The sequence below is a fragment of the Phocoena phocoena genome, chromosome 8 (assembly GCF_963924675.1).
Source record: "Phocoena phocoena chromosome 8, mPhoPho1.1, whole genome shotgun sequence".
Classification (NCBI taxonomy): Eukaryota; Metazoa; Chordata; class Mammalia; order Artiodactyla; family Phocoenidae; genus Phocoena; species Phocoena phocoena.
Window position 1 is genome coordinate 99,158,314 of NC_089226.1, and position 18,161 is coordinate 99,176,474.

Sequence of the window (18,161 nt, forward strand, 5' to 3'; positions counted from 1 at the left end):
CCCTCCCTCCCCACTCTCTATAGGCTTGTTGCCCCTCTACAGTGCTTTCATGCCATTTATCAAACTAGATTGTAATTGCCCGTTTATCTGAGCTCTTTCTTGCCATTTGTATCTCTAATGTTATGTTATGTAACAAGCTGGAAGTCAATGTTGAATGAATGAACGAATGGAGACATTCCTAGCCATACCTCTCTCAGGGCCAACTGGTTCTTTACTAACTTCTTAAATCACCTGGTCAAACTCAGGTGTGACCTCTGCAAGGCTACTTACAGAAGATTCTGAGCTCCTTAGTTCTTGCCTTTAAAGATGCCTCATCTGACCAGCTTGCTTCCTTCCCCTGGGGGATCATTGTGAACCCCAAAAGGAGCACTCTACTTGAAAAGACAGTAGGGAGGAAAGACTGAGGAGAACATAGCCAGATTATTTTATGAGCTTCAGAAGGGAAAGCCAGGGAAGGCTTGAGGGATGCTTCCCACAGGGCAGGGCACAGTACTGGGCAAAAGCTTTATAAACTTTTTTTTTTTTTTGGCGGTACGTGGGCCTCTCATTGTTGTGGCCTCTCCCGTTGCAGAGCACAGGCTCCGGACGCGCAGGCTCAGTGGCCATGGCTCACGGGCCCAGCCGCTCCGCGGCACGTGGGATCCTCCCAGACCGGGGCACGAACCCGTGTCCCCTGAATCGGCAGGCGGACTCTCATCCACTGCGCCACCAGGGAAGCCCAGCTTCATAAACTTTTTTTAGAAGCAAGCTCTAAATTTTGATAATCTTAGGGTTTCACAAGGTATATACCTTATAGTGAATAAATTCTAGACTTTTCTACACTTCCTTTTAGGACTATACTATAGGTTGATTTTCACTTATCTTGCAGAAAGTAGAGCAGACCTTTGAAATGTATAGGTTTAACATTTTTGTGGGACTTCAGAGGTCCCTGACAGGTGTAATTTTGAATCATGAGTAAGCTACACTCCGCGGGATCCACATCCCAACCCATCATGTCACAGGAGCCCATTAAAGGACTAAAGGAGGGATTATTCAAATGTTTCAGGTACATTGGACTGACCCTATTGGAGGAAATTACATACCTTACGGTATTCAAAATTGCAGGATGCAGCTCTCACAAGCGTCAAGGGTCGACTACCATGGTTTTTAGCTTGCCAGAAAAAAAAAACGTTGCCAATACTTAACATCAAGGCTAAGTGGCCTTCTCAAGAACCAGGCTAGAAAAGACGACCCCTGACAACATAGCTGATTTTGTGGGCATGAGAGCCTTGAGAAACCAAGGAGCCAGGAGGCTGAACTTCAAGAATGCTCCTTCTGGGACATCCCTGGCGGTCCAGTGATTAAGACTTCATGCTTCCAATTCCGGGGACGGGGGTTCAACCCCTGGTCGGGGAACTAAGATCCCGCATGCCACACGGCATGGCCAAAAAAAAAAAAGAATGCTCCAATGCGCCTTCCTTCACGTGGGACTCCCAAAATAGCATTATCGACGTTAAGAAGCTTCTGGAAACAGAGATACGCATTTCTGCACGATGCATAATCCAGGAGGAAATGACTTAACTACCAGCCGCCTTCCAACCCAGTTTCTCACAGAGCACAAGTTTGTAAAGGTCACAAACTCTGGGGTTAAACCAACCCAGCTTTGAATTCCAGTACTGTGACTAAACCAATCAGCTATGTGACCTTGAGTAAATTTATTTTTTGAGCGCCTTTCCTCATATTCAACGTGACAACTGAAAAATATACTTCTTGAAATTGTTTAAGCGGAAGCCTGGCAATACTGAGAGCTCCAGTCTCAGCACTGTGGACGCAGAAGCAGATGCTCAGTGACGTGCGGGCCCCCCCTCCAGGCAGGAATTGGCGCTCACCCTCATCGGAGGCCTCTCCATGCCCCTTCGATCACTTTGGCCACCTTCTCCCCTCCCTGAACTGTGCAGAGAAAAACTGAACAAGCATTTCCACTGTCCTTTACTTCTCTCCAAAGGTCTTCAAGTCAATACTCAATCGCTTATTTCAAAATATAGAATTTGAATCCTTACACGGAACAGCTAACTAAGATCCTAAAAATCTAAATGGGCAAGAGAGATGAAATTCAAGAACTTTTATTTTTTGAGGTGAAACAGGCCCAGTATCAAAAACACTAGAAACCGTTCCCCTATGGCAAGGTGGGACCCTGACAGTGACATGGCACTGAAGCATCGGGGGCCGTTAAAACTACTCATGTGGTCATTAGGTCCTCTGGAATGTTGCTGAATAGTCGAAACATCTGGAAATCCGCGCCCAGTTTTTCTTTCCATCTCCCATGAAGATCAAGTTCCCAGACTGCCAAGAACAAATCACCCAGGGGCCACTTCTCCACCTCTTCCCACTGCCTCCTCCTTAAGTAGAAGTGAATCAGACAAACAATATGACTTTTTAAAAATTATTTAATTTAGTAGTTTTCTTGGAAAAAAAACAATAAGGCAAAAAAACCGAAAATATATATAGTTTTGTTTTGTTTTCATGTGACTTTATTTCACCTGAAGGACTCGAAGCCTCCTCCATTAGCAGGAACCTCACTGGGGATCAGGCTGGAAACGTAGTGCAGACAACGGGGAGGGGGGCGGGAGACAGAGCAGGGAAGTTCCATCTGTTTGGAGAGTTCCCGCTGTCTAAAGCTCCGCCCCCCACCCCAGTTACATCAACGCTTTTATGGGCCTCCTTGAAAGAAGCAGCCCTGGAATAATCCCTTGCTTACGCTGGGATCGAGTTGAGCTCGCAGGAGGAACTTCCCCAGGAGGTGTCCCTCTCTCAAGTTCATCACAGTTAGGAAGGAAGGGATGGCGGGGAAGGAATAAGAGTGCTATTTACCCAGTATAGATCCAATTTCCCTGCTGGGATGGCTTCCTCTGGAATGATTCTCCCCGCTAGGACCCACACTGGCTGAGGCTCGGCAGTTAACAGAAACAAAAAGCACTAACAAAAAGCATACAAGGAAGGCACCTCGATTTGTGATCCTCAGCCAGGGGTGGGTGGCACGGCGGGGTTAGATTTCTGAACAAGACAACTTAAACAAATACAGAACAAAAAAATGAAGGAAACCAGGGCCCAGCAGGAGCAGTTCTCTTCCCCACCCCACGTGACGGTGCTTTTAGCCCCAATTCCTAGGAAGAAGGTTCTTTTGGGGATCAGCTCTGTGTGCTGAGATTTGGACAGAGGCAGGCTCAAACTGGAAATTACCCTCCTGACTTTCTACCCATACTCTTCCTAGTAAGAGAAGGAAAAAAGGTAGGAAAGAGGTTAGGATTTCATTTTCAAGAGTCAGGTAATTAGAAGAGCAGAGTTTAGACAGCAGTGGGCACCTCATGATACAAACCATGGACAAGGTCCCTGCTCAGTAACCGCTGGGCGGGATCCTGATCAGGTTTGGAATCTGTCTGCCCCTGAAAGAGGGAAAGTAGAGGGGGCTCCAATCCACATCAGTGTGTCCAAGAGAGAGTCCCAGGGAGACAAGTGATATCAAAAATCAAGATTCTTAATGGGAAGAAGGAAAATCAAACCAGAAAAGAATTAGATTTTTCTCTACATATATATACTATACAGATACTTAACGCACTATTCCAGAGGTGGCTCCAGTCCATGGGGCTTGAGAGATGGTGAAAACTTATTCCAGATACACTCCTTCTCTCAGATTCTGAAGTATATCAGAATGGGGCAGGTAACGCTTTGCTCCACAGGGCACAAACCCGAAGCAGTACTGTGCGGAGGGAGAAGAGAAGAAAGGCAATGGAGGATGGGGGAGAGGAGGAGCGGGGAAAGCAAGAGTGGCCAGCAGTGTTCTTCCATCCTGCCTCACGTTCTCAGAAGTTCTCCGCCTGAGCAAGTCCGTAAAACCCCTTTGTGAGGATAACGCAACCCTCCTACCGACCACCCAGGTGGTCCCGGGCGCTGTCAGAGAAGATGGGGAACAGCAGCAGGGTTTTTCACGCGAGTGAAGATCGAAACTTCCAAGAATTTAACTCTGCACGTCCCGGCCTTGCAGAACAGTCCCTCTCGCAAGTGTTCCAGGGCCACGGTTTTCTCCGCACCGACACCCCGTTCAACTGACCCCATCTGTGAACACTTCATGACGTCACGCCCAAGCTCCACCACGAGCATTCACGATGCCTCTGTTGGTTAAGTCTTACGTGGTGTTTCTTTTTAAAGGGAACCTCTGAACTGCATGGGAACGCCCCCGCGTCATCCTCCTTCGCAGGTCCTGGCTGGGCAGGCTCTGTAAGGGGAGCGTGAGGGACAGCATCTCAAACCGGGGCAGAGGGAGAGGGTCAAGAGCACGTGACTCTGCAGAAGCGGGACGACACTAACACTCAGCCAGGACGCCTCTCCCTCACACACACAGTATCCAGAATGTCGATTTCAGTTTCAATCAGCTAAGGCAACCAGCCAATCACCACCAACTGTGTCTGCTTCTGGTGATTGATTTGGAAAAAGTGATTGGTTAAGACAGACAAACTTGAGGAAAGCTCTCCGTAAGAGTCACAACTGCCAGCTTTCCCGCGCATCCTCTGTCCTCTTCTCCTTTGGATCCGCCTCCTTCTGTCACGGCCGGTTCAGAAAATGTCCGGGCATGAGCTCCAGTCCTGTTTCTCTTTACACTCCCAGTATCCTCCCCTATAAATATGGGTTAACTCCTTGGTAACAGGGTCCTTCTTCCGCTCGAACCACAGTGCCTTGTAGGGATCATAGGGCGTGCCTAAAAGGGAAAGAGGGTGAAGAAAAACAGAATCAGAGCCGAAAACACATGGGCATTTGCCACGCGTCGGGACTGGGAAACAGAGTAGAAGGCGTCCACTACCATCCTCCGTGGCTTTCACAGCTTCGGCTTCTCTCTTCTTTCTGGAAAGTCTCTGTTTTTCCTCCAGGCGCTGCTTCTCGGCATTTGCTTCATCCCAGCGCCCATTCTCCATCAGTCTCTGGTCGGGCCGTAATCGGCTGTCTGTGGGGGCAGTGCCAGCTTCCCAGGCATTGAGAGTTAGAGCCAGCTCTGAGAAGTAGTACATGTTTTCTGCATTCTTCCTAAAAGTAAAGGGTGAGAAAGAGGAAGGGTAATGCCAGAGCTGAGACCCTTGTTAGTTAAAGAGCACCAACTAAGTTCACTACAAGGGCTACATCACCCTGGCCGTGCTACAGATGGAAAGACTCCAGGACCAACCACATCAGGTTCACCTAATTAAGAGACCCGACTGGACCATTCCCCATCCCCTCCCCAGGATCACTCAACTGGATAGTTTTCTGGGCCTGTGCTATGCTCAGGTGAAATTAGGAAGGATGAAACATTCTACTAAATAAAACTTCTTTCTTCCTGTTTCCTTTGCTTTCTTTTTAACCTCTTTCTGGGATAACCTTGGCTATTACTGAGAACTGAACATATTAAATAATGACAGGAGACAAATGGCCTCCACCTTAATTTCTTTCCAAAGTCCTGCACATTATCTCAGGGACCTTTATACTGCTGCTAGGCCTTTGGGCCACAGGTGGTGGGCATCTTTCTCCTCTAGCCACTTCTGAATAGTTCTACTCTAAATTATAGAAAAACATCCTTCGGAATCACAATCCAAAGGACCTTTAGGAAACACCAAATGTTTTTGGCAGACGTGGTTTGAGTAGTTTGAACTTTCCTGGGACAAGGCACGCTACAACCCAACCACACGGGGACCACCTTCTGGTCATATCTCCAGGTTCCGATGTCCCGTGCTCAGTCCCTCACAGAATTAAGTGGGAAGGAAGGCAGAAACGCCGCAACACTGCTCCAAGGCTGAGGTCACAGCAGGACCCGGGCGGGACCCACACTGATACTCACGGTAAAGGATTTCGCTTCCACAGCATGACCCTGCTTTCCTCTGCTTCGTGGCCTCGCTGCCGAGTGTCACCCCCATTTTCCCCGATGACTGGCTGTACTTTGAAACACTCCATTTTCTCATCCCATGTCCCCAGAAGGGCAAAGTGAACTTTTCCTGATGGATCTGTCACTTCCCCTGTCACCTACAAAGAGGGAGAGCAGGGCTCTGGAGTACGGCATTCGCTGTGTTAGCTTACCTGACTACTCTGGAAACCGAAGTCCTAGGGTAAATACTGGTTAAATCCTGTTATGACAAACTCCATAGAACCATTCAAATTATTTTGTTATGTTTTCTTGAGCTGCTTAAAATAAATGAGTCATGAGTTGGAGGATTCATTACCATTTTGTTGTACAGATTTTTGTTGTAATGATATATGTAGGAAAAGGATCTGACTGTACTCAGAATTATGTTATATTCTTCTCTCCAGAAAGCAGAGAGCGCCACAAACAGATTTCTTCACTCTCCCATCAAAACTCACGGCACAATTCCACTGCGGTGGTACCAGAACTCTCACTCAGACTTCAAAGTACCCATGCCTTCTTCTGGTAACCCTTTCCTTCGTCCTTCCTCGGTGTTGCCCATTTTCAAATCTCATTGCCCTTTTCATTTCTGGCCACGCCTGCACAGCTTGCAGAATCTTAGTTCCCCGACCAGGGATCGAACCGGGGCCCACGGCAGTGAAAGCACCCTAACCACTGGACCGCCAGGAAATGCCAATCCCTCATCGCTCTTGACTTTTATTCTCTAACTTGTTGTCTTTTGCTTTCTCCTTTATCTCTCCTTTTCTTTTGAACACACACAATCCATCCACCTACACCAGCTCCAAAGGAACAGACTTTCTATGGGATACACACTAAGTGAAAAACATTTAAATTTCAACTTCTCTTACCTTTCTTGCTACATCCCGAGAGAAGTAGCTATAAGGAACAAATTTAAGATTGCACTTGTCTCCTGTCTTGTGATTCACAATATCAATTTCACCAGACTATAAAAAGAAAAGAATCATGGATTGGTTTTATTAAGAATGGATGACTTGAATACATGCTAAGCCTCATGCATCATAATTCTTTTCAATCTTACATTCTAGCTTTCCTGTACTTAAGATTCAGGTCTTAGCCAACCTTGAGATGCTGTGGAATCCCTTTGTAATCTTGGTACGCCAGGTTGGAATCAAGGCCAAATGACCTTTTTTTAAAAAACTGTGTCACATGTTCAGTGGCATAATTCGACCTTCAGCACACACACTGATGATATTCACATAATTTACCTTCCCAAACCAATCCTCCACTCGTACCCTTCATGAACTCTGTGCTTAAAGTATTCTACTCACGGTTTCAACCCCACATATGGTGGGCCTTTCTACACTTCATTCATTGCATTTTCTCCTCCTTTCTATCTTGCAAATCCCAAAAAGCTCTTTAAGACTCAGCTTCATTCCCACATCTACCGTGAAGCCTTTCCTGACTGCTCAGACAGAATTCCCTCTCTTTTCTGAATTTAATGCAACCACTGTCTTAAGAGCAAGTTGACAATGAATTAGATAGTTTGACTGTTTGTTTGTTTATTTATGGCTACGTTGGGTCTTCATTGCTAAGTGTGGGCTTTCTCAAGTTGTGGCGAGCGCGCTTCTCATTGCAGTGGCATCTCTTGCTGCAGAGCACGGGCTCTAGGCACGCAGGCTTCGGTAATTGTGGCACACAGGCTCAGTAGTTGTGGCTCGAGGGCTCTAGGTTCAGTAGTTATGGCGCACAGGCTTAGCTAATCCGCGGCATGTGGGATCTTCCTGGACCAGGGCTCGAACCCGTGTCCCCTGCATCAGCAGGTGGATTCTTAAGCCCTGTGCCACCAGGGAAGCCCCTAGATAGTATTTTAGTACAGCTCTTACACTAGTCTATTTTGGCAAATACTTTTCATCCTACACGTATCTGTCATATATCTCCAATGATAAAATAACTCGTGGCAGGACAATGCCTCATATGACTTTGTATTCCCAAGACCTAGCACTCAGCTTGGCAACAAATGTTTGATGAATAACGAAAGGATGAAGGATGGGAGCCATGTTTATTATTTTCTTGTATTCTTCATAGTACCTAACACAGCCCTAGTAGAGTAGTCACTGAATGAATGTTGTAACTTGGTCATTTATAGGTAATAGTTTGTGGTATAGAAACTCGGGGAGTTTGGGGGTGGGATTACCGCCTGAGAGAAATTCCTTAGGCAAAACTGATAAACCAGTAACAGCAGTCTGGGGCCAGTTCACACGTCCTAAATACTACAAAGACGGACGTATTCTTCTGAACTTCAGAAGCATGCTGAGTCCCTTTACTCACCTGATCGATCCACAGTTTGCCCACGATAATGTTGTGCACTGTCGTGGTAACTTTCTTCCAAGTGTAGTGGTGCCCAGTTGCGTGGAAGATACAGTGGATGCTACCTAGAAGCAGAGAGTGGTACACAAATTAAGCCAAATATTAGAAAAACAGCACCATGCTGGCTAGAAATAATGATGGATTGATTTGATTTTATCAATATTTCTTACTTTTAAAAAGAAAACAATAAGTCAAAAAGGACTTATAGGGCTTCCCTGGTGGCGCAGTGGTTGAGAGCCCGCCTGCCGATGCAGGGGACAAGGGTTCGTGCCCCGGTCTGGGAGGATCCCACGTGCAACGGAGCGGCTGGGCCCGTGAGCCATGGCCGCTGAGCCTGCGCGTCCGGAGCCTGTGCTCCGCAACGGGAGAGGCCACAACAGTGAGAGGCCCGCGTACCGCAAAAAAAAAAAAAAAAAAAAAAAAAAAAAAAAAGGACTTATAACCTTTATAAATGTTGGAAGCACTGACTGAGTTTTCCACGTGATTTTAAAATTTATGAATAAAATATAACTAATGAGGACAAACATTGACAGCTGATACAGCTTAGCTGGGAAGTAATATTCTGCAGATGTAGAAATAAAAATGAAAGCAAAACCCCCAATCTTTTCACTAACTGTACCTGCCATACTAGCTGCAAAATTTACAGGAACAGGTCACATCTGCCCCAACATGAAAAATAAAGCAGCATATGGAAAAGAGCACACACTGGTGGTCAGTACTGGGGACAAGCCCTGTTGTGAGTAACTAGCTGTGTGACTTTAAGCAAACCACTTGTTTACCTATGGGCCTTAATAGTGGAAAAAAAAAAAAAGGGGGGGGGGAGCAGTGGATAGAGCAGGGGCACCGGCTCCAACACTCACTCGATGTGTGAGCACGTGTTGCATAATAAAGAATTTGTCTGGTCTTTGTCCAACCTCTAAACCCTTGCAATTTCCCTAGTGACAGTAGTGTCTTTGTTACTCATGAGGGCCCTGGTGATATATGCCAATGAGGTGCCTCAGGTGGGCCCCTAGATAGCTTATGCCAACAAGATGACTTAGGACGAGGATGGGCCAGAAAGACCAACCATGTCAATAGAGAGCAGCGGCTGCGGGTCACCTGATACGGGCTAGATCTGGCCTCCTGACCTCCTGGGAATGATATTTCCTTCCTTCCAGGGAGGGAAGGAGGCCGGGATATTGAGTTCAGTCACGTGGCCAAGGATTTGATCAACTGTGCCCACATGATGAAACCCCAATAAAATCTCTGGACAAGGAAGCCTGGTGGAGCTTCTAGGATGTTAAACACATCAATGTGCCAGGAAGGTGCTGGGCCCTGATTTAATGGGGAGAGGGCATGGAAACTCATGTCCAGGATCCTCCCACACCCCCTGCTATGTGTCTCTCCATGGGGCTGGTCCTGATTTGTACCCTTTATAGCACTCAGTACGTAAGGTCTTCTCCTGTTCCTATAATCTCAAATGAATACCAAGCCAAAATCAGTGGCTTCAACAGAGGTGAGTGGAGATTCAAAATAATCCAAAAAATTCAGAAGATATACACATTAAATAATACAGTTAATTCCAGTAACGGTATAACTCTAAGCTCCCTCTGTGACCACTAACGAAACGAACACTAAACGTGGCTGACGCGTGTCCTTCTTGGACAAAAAGGTTAAAGTAGCCCTGGTGGCTGCAGCAGCAGTCATGCTGACGAGGATAACACTGGTGACAACGACACTGACAGGAGCAGTAGCAACTCTGCTGAGAACACCTGCTGTGTACCGGATACTGTGCTAGGCTCTCCTCACTCATTTACTCTTCACAGCCATCTTCAAAAACATTTGCTCTGCCTAACTATGGCCTAAATCGCTTGTTCTTCACCACTGCAGTCTAAGCCACCAGCAGCTCTTGCCCGAACCTCTTTTCGGCCTCCCGGCTTCCACTCTGGCCCCCCTTCAAGTCTCTGGTCAAAATGATCTGTTTAAAACATGTCATATCAACTTTCCACACCATAAAATCTCTCCATTACTCCCCACTGTAGTTAGAATAAAACTCAACTCCTTTCACGGTGTACAAGACGCTACAAGAGCAGGCTCCCGCCTACCCTCTGGTCTCATCCACCGCGTCCCCCTCCTCACTCTGAACCAGCTGCTGTGGCCTTGCTGTTTCTCATGCGTGCTACGCTTGCTCCATCCCCAGGGCCCTTATCTTTGGGGTTCTCTCTGCCAGTCATCTTTTGGTTTCGTTTCTTTTTGTTCTCACGTCTCTGCTCAAATGTAACCTTTTCAGAGAAGTTCCTGACTGTGCTACAAGGGAACACACAACACTCTCCTTCCTCCATCATTAACCCCATCTCTGCTTACTCTATTTTCTTCACTGAACCACCACTATATAAAATCAAAGTACTTGTTTTATTTACTTTTGTGTCTACTTAAGAATGCAAGCTAAATGAGGGCAAAGGAGCTTTTGTTCACCATATGTACCCAACTAGAAATAGTTACCAGCATATAGTGGGCACTCAAATATTTGTTGATACCTTAGCTACAGGCTACATTTGTATCCTACTGCTGCTGAAACCAGCTATGACAAACTTTGTGGCTTAAAATAACACAACGTGGGACTTCCCTGGTGGCGCAGTGGTTAAGAATCCGCCTGCCAATGCAGGGGACACGGGTTCGAGCCCTGGTCCAGAAAGATCCCACATGCCGTGGAGGAACTAAGGCCGTGCGCCACAACTACTGAGCCTGCGCTCTAGAGCCCGCGAGCCACAACTACTGAGCCCGCGTGCCACAAGTACTGAACCCTGTGTGCCTAGAGCCCGTGCTCCCCAGCAAGAGAAGCCACCGCAATGAGAAGCCCTCGCACTGCAATGACGAGTAGCCCCCGCTCGCCGCAACTACAGAAAGCCTGCACACAGCAATGAGGACCCAATGCCGCCCCAAACAAACAAATAATAAATAAATTTTAAAAAATAACACAACTTATTCTCTTACAGTTCTAGAAGTCAGAAGTCTAAAATCAAGGTGTCAGCAGGTGTGTGCTCCTTCTGAAGGCTCAAGGGGAAAATCCATTTTCTTGCTTTTTCCAGTTACTACAAGCCACCTGCATTCTTTGGTTTGTGGACCCTTCCTAGCGTCACTCAAACCTCTTGCTTCTGTTGTCACTGACTCTGAACCTCCGGCCTCCCTCTTATAAATACCCTTGTTGATTACATTAGGCCCACAGAATAATCCAGGATTATCTCCCCATCTCCAGATCCTTAACCACATGTCCAAAGTTCCTTTCACTGTGTAAATTGATAAATTCATAGGTTCCAGAGATTAGGATGTGGATATATTTGGGGGCAGGGGGGCATCATTCAACCTACCACATCCTCATTTTACCAAATGAAGACTCTGAGCTTAGAGAGGTCCAATAATTTTCCCAAGGTCACAGAGCTAGTGACAGCTAGAGCTGAAGTTCAAAATAAGAGCAGAACATGTGTACAGTCCAATACCATAACCCTATATCCCGACCTGATGATGTACCTGTTGTTCTGCAGTGTCCCTTCCAGTTCACTGGGATAGTGGAAAAATAAAGAACACCCTACGACTACCTTCGTTTATATATTATTTGTGTGTTGAAAACTTGACAATTAGTTAACGATCCCAAAACTGAGCCATTTAAAATGTATAAAGGGGAAGACAGCCACTTAAGAGAATGGCAGAGTAAGAACTTCCATGTATCAGCTCCCCAGTAAAATCAACAAGAACACACTAACAAAAGTGATCAGAATCAACTTTTTCATAACTCTGGAAATTAACCAAAGGCTTACAATACTCCAAGAAACATTTACTCAAGAAAAATGGCTGACTCTCAGTAAGCAAAATGAGCTTTGTGGCATTTTAACTTGCCCCATTCCTATCCTTCTCTCCCCAGCTCGGCAGCAGCCTTGAAAACTGGCAGCCTCACAGTCATGGTAGCCGTGAAAACCAGCAAGCAGTCTAGCAAACACTGGAGGGAGCAGAACAGCGTGAAGCTCCCAAAGCCCAGCTCCAAAGCACTGTCATTAGCTGACCTATCTGGTGGCTCCCAGTAAACTCCCACTCACTGGGCTTATCTTTTTTTTTTTTTTTCTGTGCGCGGGCCTCTCACTGCCGCGGCCTCCCCCGCCGCAGAGCACAGGCTCCGGACGCGCAGGCCCAGCGGCCATGGCTCACGCGCCCAGCCACTCCGCGGCACGTGGGACCCTCCCGGACCGGGGCACGAACCCGTGTCCCCTGCATCGGCAGGCGGACTCCCAACCACTGCGCCACCAGGGAAGCCCTGGGCTTATCTTTATTTGATCTGATTCCACACCCGCTGGGGCAATTATCAAAACAATCCGTGGCAATTATTTAACACAATAGCTGCCACAGGTGGTGATAACAGTTGGAGCACCTGAAGAAATAATGGCCCCAAATCCCCTAGATTTGACGAAAAGCACTAATCTCCACTTCCGAGAAGTCCAGTGAATGCCAAGTGGATCAACTCAAAGAGCACCACACTGAAACCGACCATAATCAAACTAGAAAGACACAGACAAACAGAGGATCCGGAAAGCAGTGAGAGAGAAGTGATGCGTCACACACAAGTGATCCTCAGAAACCACGAAGGCCAGAAGGCAGTCGGATGACGCATTCAAAATGCTGAAAGAAAAAGACCATCAAACCCAGAGTTCTATGTCCAGCAAAATTATCCTTCATAAACAAGGAGAACTAAGACATTCCCAGAAAAACAAAAACTGAAAGAATTCCTGGCTAGCAGATCTGCTCTTCAAGAAATGCTAAAGGAAGTCCTTCAGGCTGAAATGAAAGGATACTAGGCAGTAACTTAAATCTACCTTAAGAAATTAAGAGACCAGTAAAGGTAACAGCAATTAAACTACATAAAAGACACCAGCATACATCTATTTTTTTGCTTATATAACTTTTTTCTCCTATATGATGTAAAAGACAACTACATAAAGCAACAGTTATAAAACAATGTTGATGGAATTATAATGCAGAAAAATAGTTTGCATGAAAATAAAAGCACAAAGGAGGGAAAAGGTAATAGATCCATGTAAGTGCAAAGTCTTTATATCCTGTTGAAATTCAGCTGGTATTAATCTGAACTAGATTATTAGAAGGTGTTAATTTTAATACCCAGGATAACCATAAAAATACCTTTAAAAAATACAGTAAAAGAAATAACAAGGGAATTAAAATGGTAAACTAGAAAAATATCTATTTAACACAAAAGAAGGAACGAATGGCAGAGTAGAGGAGGAACAAAAAGGACATAAGATGTACAGAAACAAAATACCAAAATGGCAGATATAAATCCTAACTAATCAGTAATTATAATAAATATAAATGGATTAATCACTCTAATCAAAAAGTAGAAATTGGAACAATGGATAAAATACATAAGGAGGACTTTCTGACTAAAGTGCTGCTGGGGCAAATTCAAGGTGCATGGAGCCCAGCAGTGTCATTGACACAGAGATCAACAGGCTGAGTGGCTGTTTCATTCATAATATCAAATTGCGATTCTTCTTGGGTTAGAGAACTCCAAACTATAAAATAATCCTCTATTTAAATGTATCTCTTTAAACTTGAAGCTACCACCCAATTCCAAAATGAGTGGATGAGCAAACTCATATTTACCCTCTACCGCAGTCTTCATAATTTTGCAAACTTCAATTATATTTCCTAGAAGCATTCTTTTTTCCAGACTGCAAGAATTCTAACCTTTTCAGTCAATTTTACTGGAAGACTCAGACTACCTTCCACCACCTCAAAAAACCATCCATCTGCCTACTCACTCACACCCCTGTCCACCTGTCTTTCTTCAATGGCATCTCTTGGCTTAATAATTTACCCTCTGAGGGTTGAACACCACTGAAAATGGATCGAACCCATGTCCCCTGCATTAGCAGGCGGATTTCTTAACCACCGCACCACCTGGGAAGTCCCACTATGTCAATTCTTGTTCAATCTCCCTACAAAGGCTGGGATCTTTGTTTTGTTCACTTGCATTTCCCGAGCACCTTAGAACCATACCTAGTACGTGGTAGGTATATTCAGTATCTAATAGATGGGGTGACTTAAGATAATATATCCTGATGAATCCTTAAACAACCAAAGGAATGAAATCCTATCAAAGATTTTTTTAACTCTAAAAAATTAGATCTACCACTTATATCATGTTCCTATAGTTATTTACCCCTCAAAGAATTCTAGATTAGTCAAATTACAGAGAAAATGCACAGCACATCGCTGGTAATTTAGGTTTACTGCCGTTTTTAAAATGTATATAAACTTCCTTAGAATTAAATACATATAACCCATCCCTTTAGCAATCCTCAGGGGGCCTCTGAAACCCTCCTGCATGGATGAACGTTATACTGCAATATGACCACTGACACCCTAGTTCTGCAGATTAGGTGTGAACATCTCAGGTGTTTACTACTCTTAACCTAACACACTTCGGAAGCTATCAGCTTCAAAGACAGTTAAGCAATTAGAACCTTTTCAAAGGTTCTCAGTAAAGATCAAGACCAAAATCACTTAGTCTCCTTTTCATCTAAGGGCCTCTTGCATATTAACCATGAGGCAACAGAGTTAACATTTCAGTTTCTTGTCTTTTAATATGTTACGAACATCCCTGGATTTTTTTCTGGCTAATTTCTAGTTTGCACTGTACCTGCTACATTGTTTCTGAGAGAAAGGGGGATTTACTAAAGCAGAAGACTGTACTGCGATAACCCAGCACTGCAGCTCTGCCACATGAAAGACTAGAACCAGGACATGGAACGCCATCGAGAGCTCAGGAGTTACTACCAGCGCTGGCTCTAGGGAGCCACTTGCTTTCTCTCTACCTGCTTTGTGTTTCTTTTTCTGCAGACCAACGTTCACTCTTCAGTACACACGTGGCCAAACGTGGCTGGCTCTAGTTCAAAAGAGCATCAAGAATCTGCTGCCCTTTCTGAATAATCTCACTTCCCCTAAAGTACGGACACACACACACTGCACACTAGGATTCCTACTCCCAGGCCTGACCTTTCTGATCTCGGTGCAAAATTAACTTGTAATCCAATAAGACCTTTTAAAATAGTTTCACTTTACCTGGAGTTCAGCTGTTACATAAATGACACCTAACCCCTCCGGTGGAGGAAGAGAGAGGGGAGAAAGGAGAGGAGGAGGAGGGCTACCCAGGAACCCTAACCTTTTGCAGTCACAGGAGTTCTGATCTATAGAGAGAAGCTGATTGCTAGGGAACTGGGGTAAACACCACCAACTAAAAGAATTTTTTAAATGCATGCTAAAATGTGTATTCTAAAATAGTACTTAAAGATGCATTAAATATAGCTAAGACGACGAAGAACTTATGACCGGATGGGTCCTTAAAGAGTCTCACACACACCGCCCCCCACCCAGCAGCTGAGAAGTTAAATGACCTGCACAAAGCTAGCTCGTAAGGTTCAGTGCCTGAATCAGACCTCCAGGTTCCTGACTACTGAACCAGTAACCGCCTCCATCCTGCCAGAAAAGCTTTCCTTCCTGGAGCACAAATTCTTACAAAGATGGTGGCCTTACCAAGGGGCATAATGGAGAGGTATTTGCCTCGAAACTTGCTGGTGATTTTGATTTCCTGACGCAACGTCCAGCCATTTTTGGACTCAGCGTGGTGTGCAGCTGCAGGGGGATGATGACTCACCTTGAAGAAATCAGTGGTTCAAATTAAAAGGAAGAAAGGAGGAAAAAAAGATACTGCCTATTAACTGGTGATAAACACCCCAAATTCACACTTGACATTTTTACACCCATAGCAGTAGATGAATACCAGGGCCTCCAGTGTTGAAGTCCTGAAGGAAAAGAAGGCAGTTGGGGATGACGGGGTCTGGAATTTCTGCAAACGTTAACACCCAGGGGTATCAACCAAAGAAATCATCCCTTTCTTCAAAAAGGAAACGTGTCACAGTCCTGAGGCTCCTTTACCTGCTCACAGAGGGATCGGTACCCATTCTCCTCTAATCGGTCTAGCTCAAAGGTCTCCCCAAGGAGTGGGTTGAACGGCTTGCTGGTACGGAAGACAGTAGTGGAGTAGGAGGACACGGTGAAAGCTGCAACATAACAGAGCTGTTCTAGAGAGTTCTCACACTTTGCAGCTCGGTCTAACAGCTCGTGGTATTCCAGATCTTCAGTAAGGCGCTGAAGCATGGATAAGGGCTCATTAAAGTTTACCTGTCAGGAAAAGAGCAGATATAAAAACTCTGTCCGCACATCCAAATGAGACAATTTCTTTCTTTCTTTTTTTTCTTTCTGCAGTCGGAGGGAGACACATATCAAGATGTCAGGATGATAAAACAAATCACTGGGAAAAGAAGAGGTCTTTGCTCAGTAGAGCAACTCCAAGATCTAGCCTGAAAGCAGCCCATTCTCCTCGGCCAACTGTTCCTGTCAATGAGTGGTGGAAATTCCATTTTCATTTATTTCACTAACTGGAAGCACTCTGAGATGGGAACCATGCCTCTTCTGCTTACCACTGCATATCCAAGAGCCACTGATGCCTGGCCCATGAGAAACTGTCATCAAATAGGTACTGAATGAACGAATAAAAGGGGAATGGACTTCAGCACAAGTATACACAGAGAAGAAGTTAGGTATTTAACATTTTTGAGGGAGGAAAGAAAGGGTAGTAAATGCTAAGTGCAGTCGTGTCCTGACTAGCGGAAAAAACATTAGTTAGCTTCCACTCCCAGGCTAGACCATTGCTGAGTCTCAGTTCAGTTCTATATCAGGCAAGGATTCTGCTTTCTTCTCTGAGGCTGGACAGTTGTGTTTCTGCAGCTGGAGTATTCATGATGGGGGCTAAGAGAGGGCTCTGAGTGCTTCTACCTTTCAAGTTTTGGAGCCAACTTAGGGCACTCAGCCACAGGATGAAGCAAGTGTGTGTCTGCGTACCTCTGTCGGGCAGAAGATGTCCATTCGTGCCACATATATTTATTGAGCCCTCATGTGTGCCAGACCCTATACAACTCAGCGGGTATAGAGAAGTGAACAAAAGAGACATTGTCCCCTCATCCCCCAAAGAATGAGCTTCTAAGTTGACTGTCTGGAATTTATGATGACTTTACTACTTTAAAAACTTACTATAAAAAGAGGCTGGGTTCCCAGGCTAGTCCATAAAGCTTATTTAACCAGCAATACAGCTAAATAAGCCTGAATATCACTAGCCTGAGATGAGTCCAAAGAAGAGAGGAAGGAAGAAAAAAATGTCCTTTGTACTGAATGGAGCTGACCTAAAGCAAAATTTCAGTTAATGAAACAAACAAAAACAACACTTTTCTTTCCTACAGTCCTACCTCTTTTTATTTTTTCATTTTTATCCAACCTTCTACCCCCCAATCTCGGAGTCACATACTACCTTAATGCTTACTGCCCTCCCAATTATGAAACATCTTGTAATTTCCACTATAACAAACTTTGGAAACAAAGTATAAAGGAAAACATCTACTTGGAATACCATCACCCAAAGATAACCACTATTAATAGTTTCATATTTGTTTCTAAGCATTTATACATTAAAAAAAATACTAGAGCCTGCTTTTTCTGAGAAATATACTAAGCATTTCTGTGAAAATTTCCCAAGGGGGAAGTAGGATCTACCCTGCCTCAGCTAAAAACACTGTACCACACTCCAAAGCCATGCTGTCCGCAGAGAAAAGCACTATGATAAGAAAAATGCACACCGAGGGGAAACGGCTGGACAGAACTCAAATCCTCAAGTGTCTTTTTTTTTTTTTTTTTTTTTGCGGTACGCGGGCCTCTCACTGTTGTGGCTTCTAGCGTTGCGGAGCACAGGCTCCAGACGCGCAGGCTCAGCGGCCATGGCTCACGGGCCCAGCCGCTCCGCGGCACGCGGGAT

General features: G+C 45.2%; 1 protein-coding gene across 1 annotated transcript in view; it reads right to left on the bottom strand.

The window, feature by feature from the left end:
* Nucleotides 1-4,589: 4,589 nt before the first annotated feature.
* Nucleotides 4,590-18,161, bottom strand: part of OSBP (oxysterol binding protein) — a 32,099-nt gene continuing 18,527 nt past the window's right edge. Inside the window, exons 8-14 of the mRNA XM_065881756.1 lie at nucleotides 16,232-16,477; nucleotides 15,830-15,950; nucleotides 8,210-8,313; nucleotides 6,769-6,864; nucleotides 5,840-6,021; nucleotides 4,835-5,055; nucleotides 4,590-4,732 (exon numbers count right to left, since the gene is read on the bottom strand). Of these exons, the coding sequence (XP_065737828.1) occupies nucleotides 4,590-4,732; nucleotides 4,835-5,055; nucleotides 5,840-6,021; nucleotides 6,769-6,864; nucleotides 8,210-8,313; nucleotides 15,830-15,950; nucleotides 16,232-16,477 (1,113 nt within the window). The remainder of the gene's footprint in view (nucleotides 4,733-4,834; nucleotides 5,056-5,839; nucleotides 6,022-6,768; nucleotides 6,865-8,209; nucleotides 8,314-15,829; nucleotides 15,951-16,231; nucleotides 16,478-18,161) is intronic.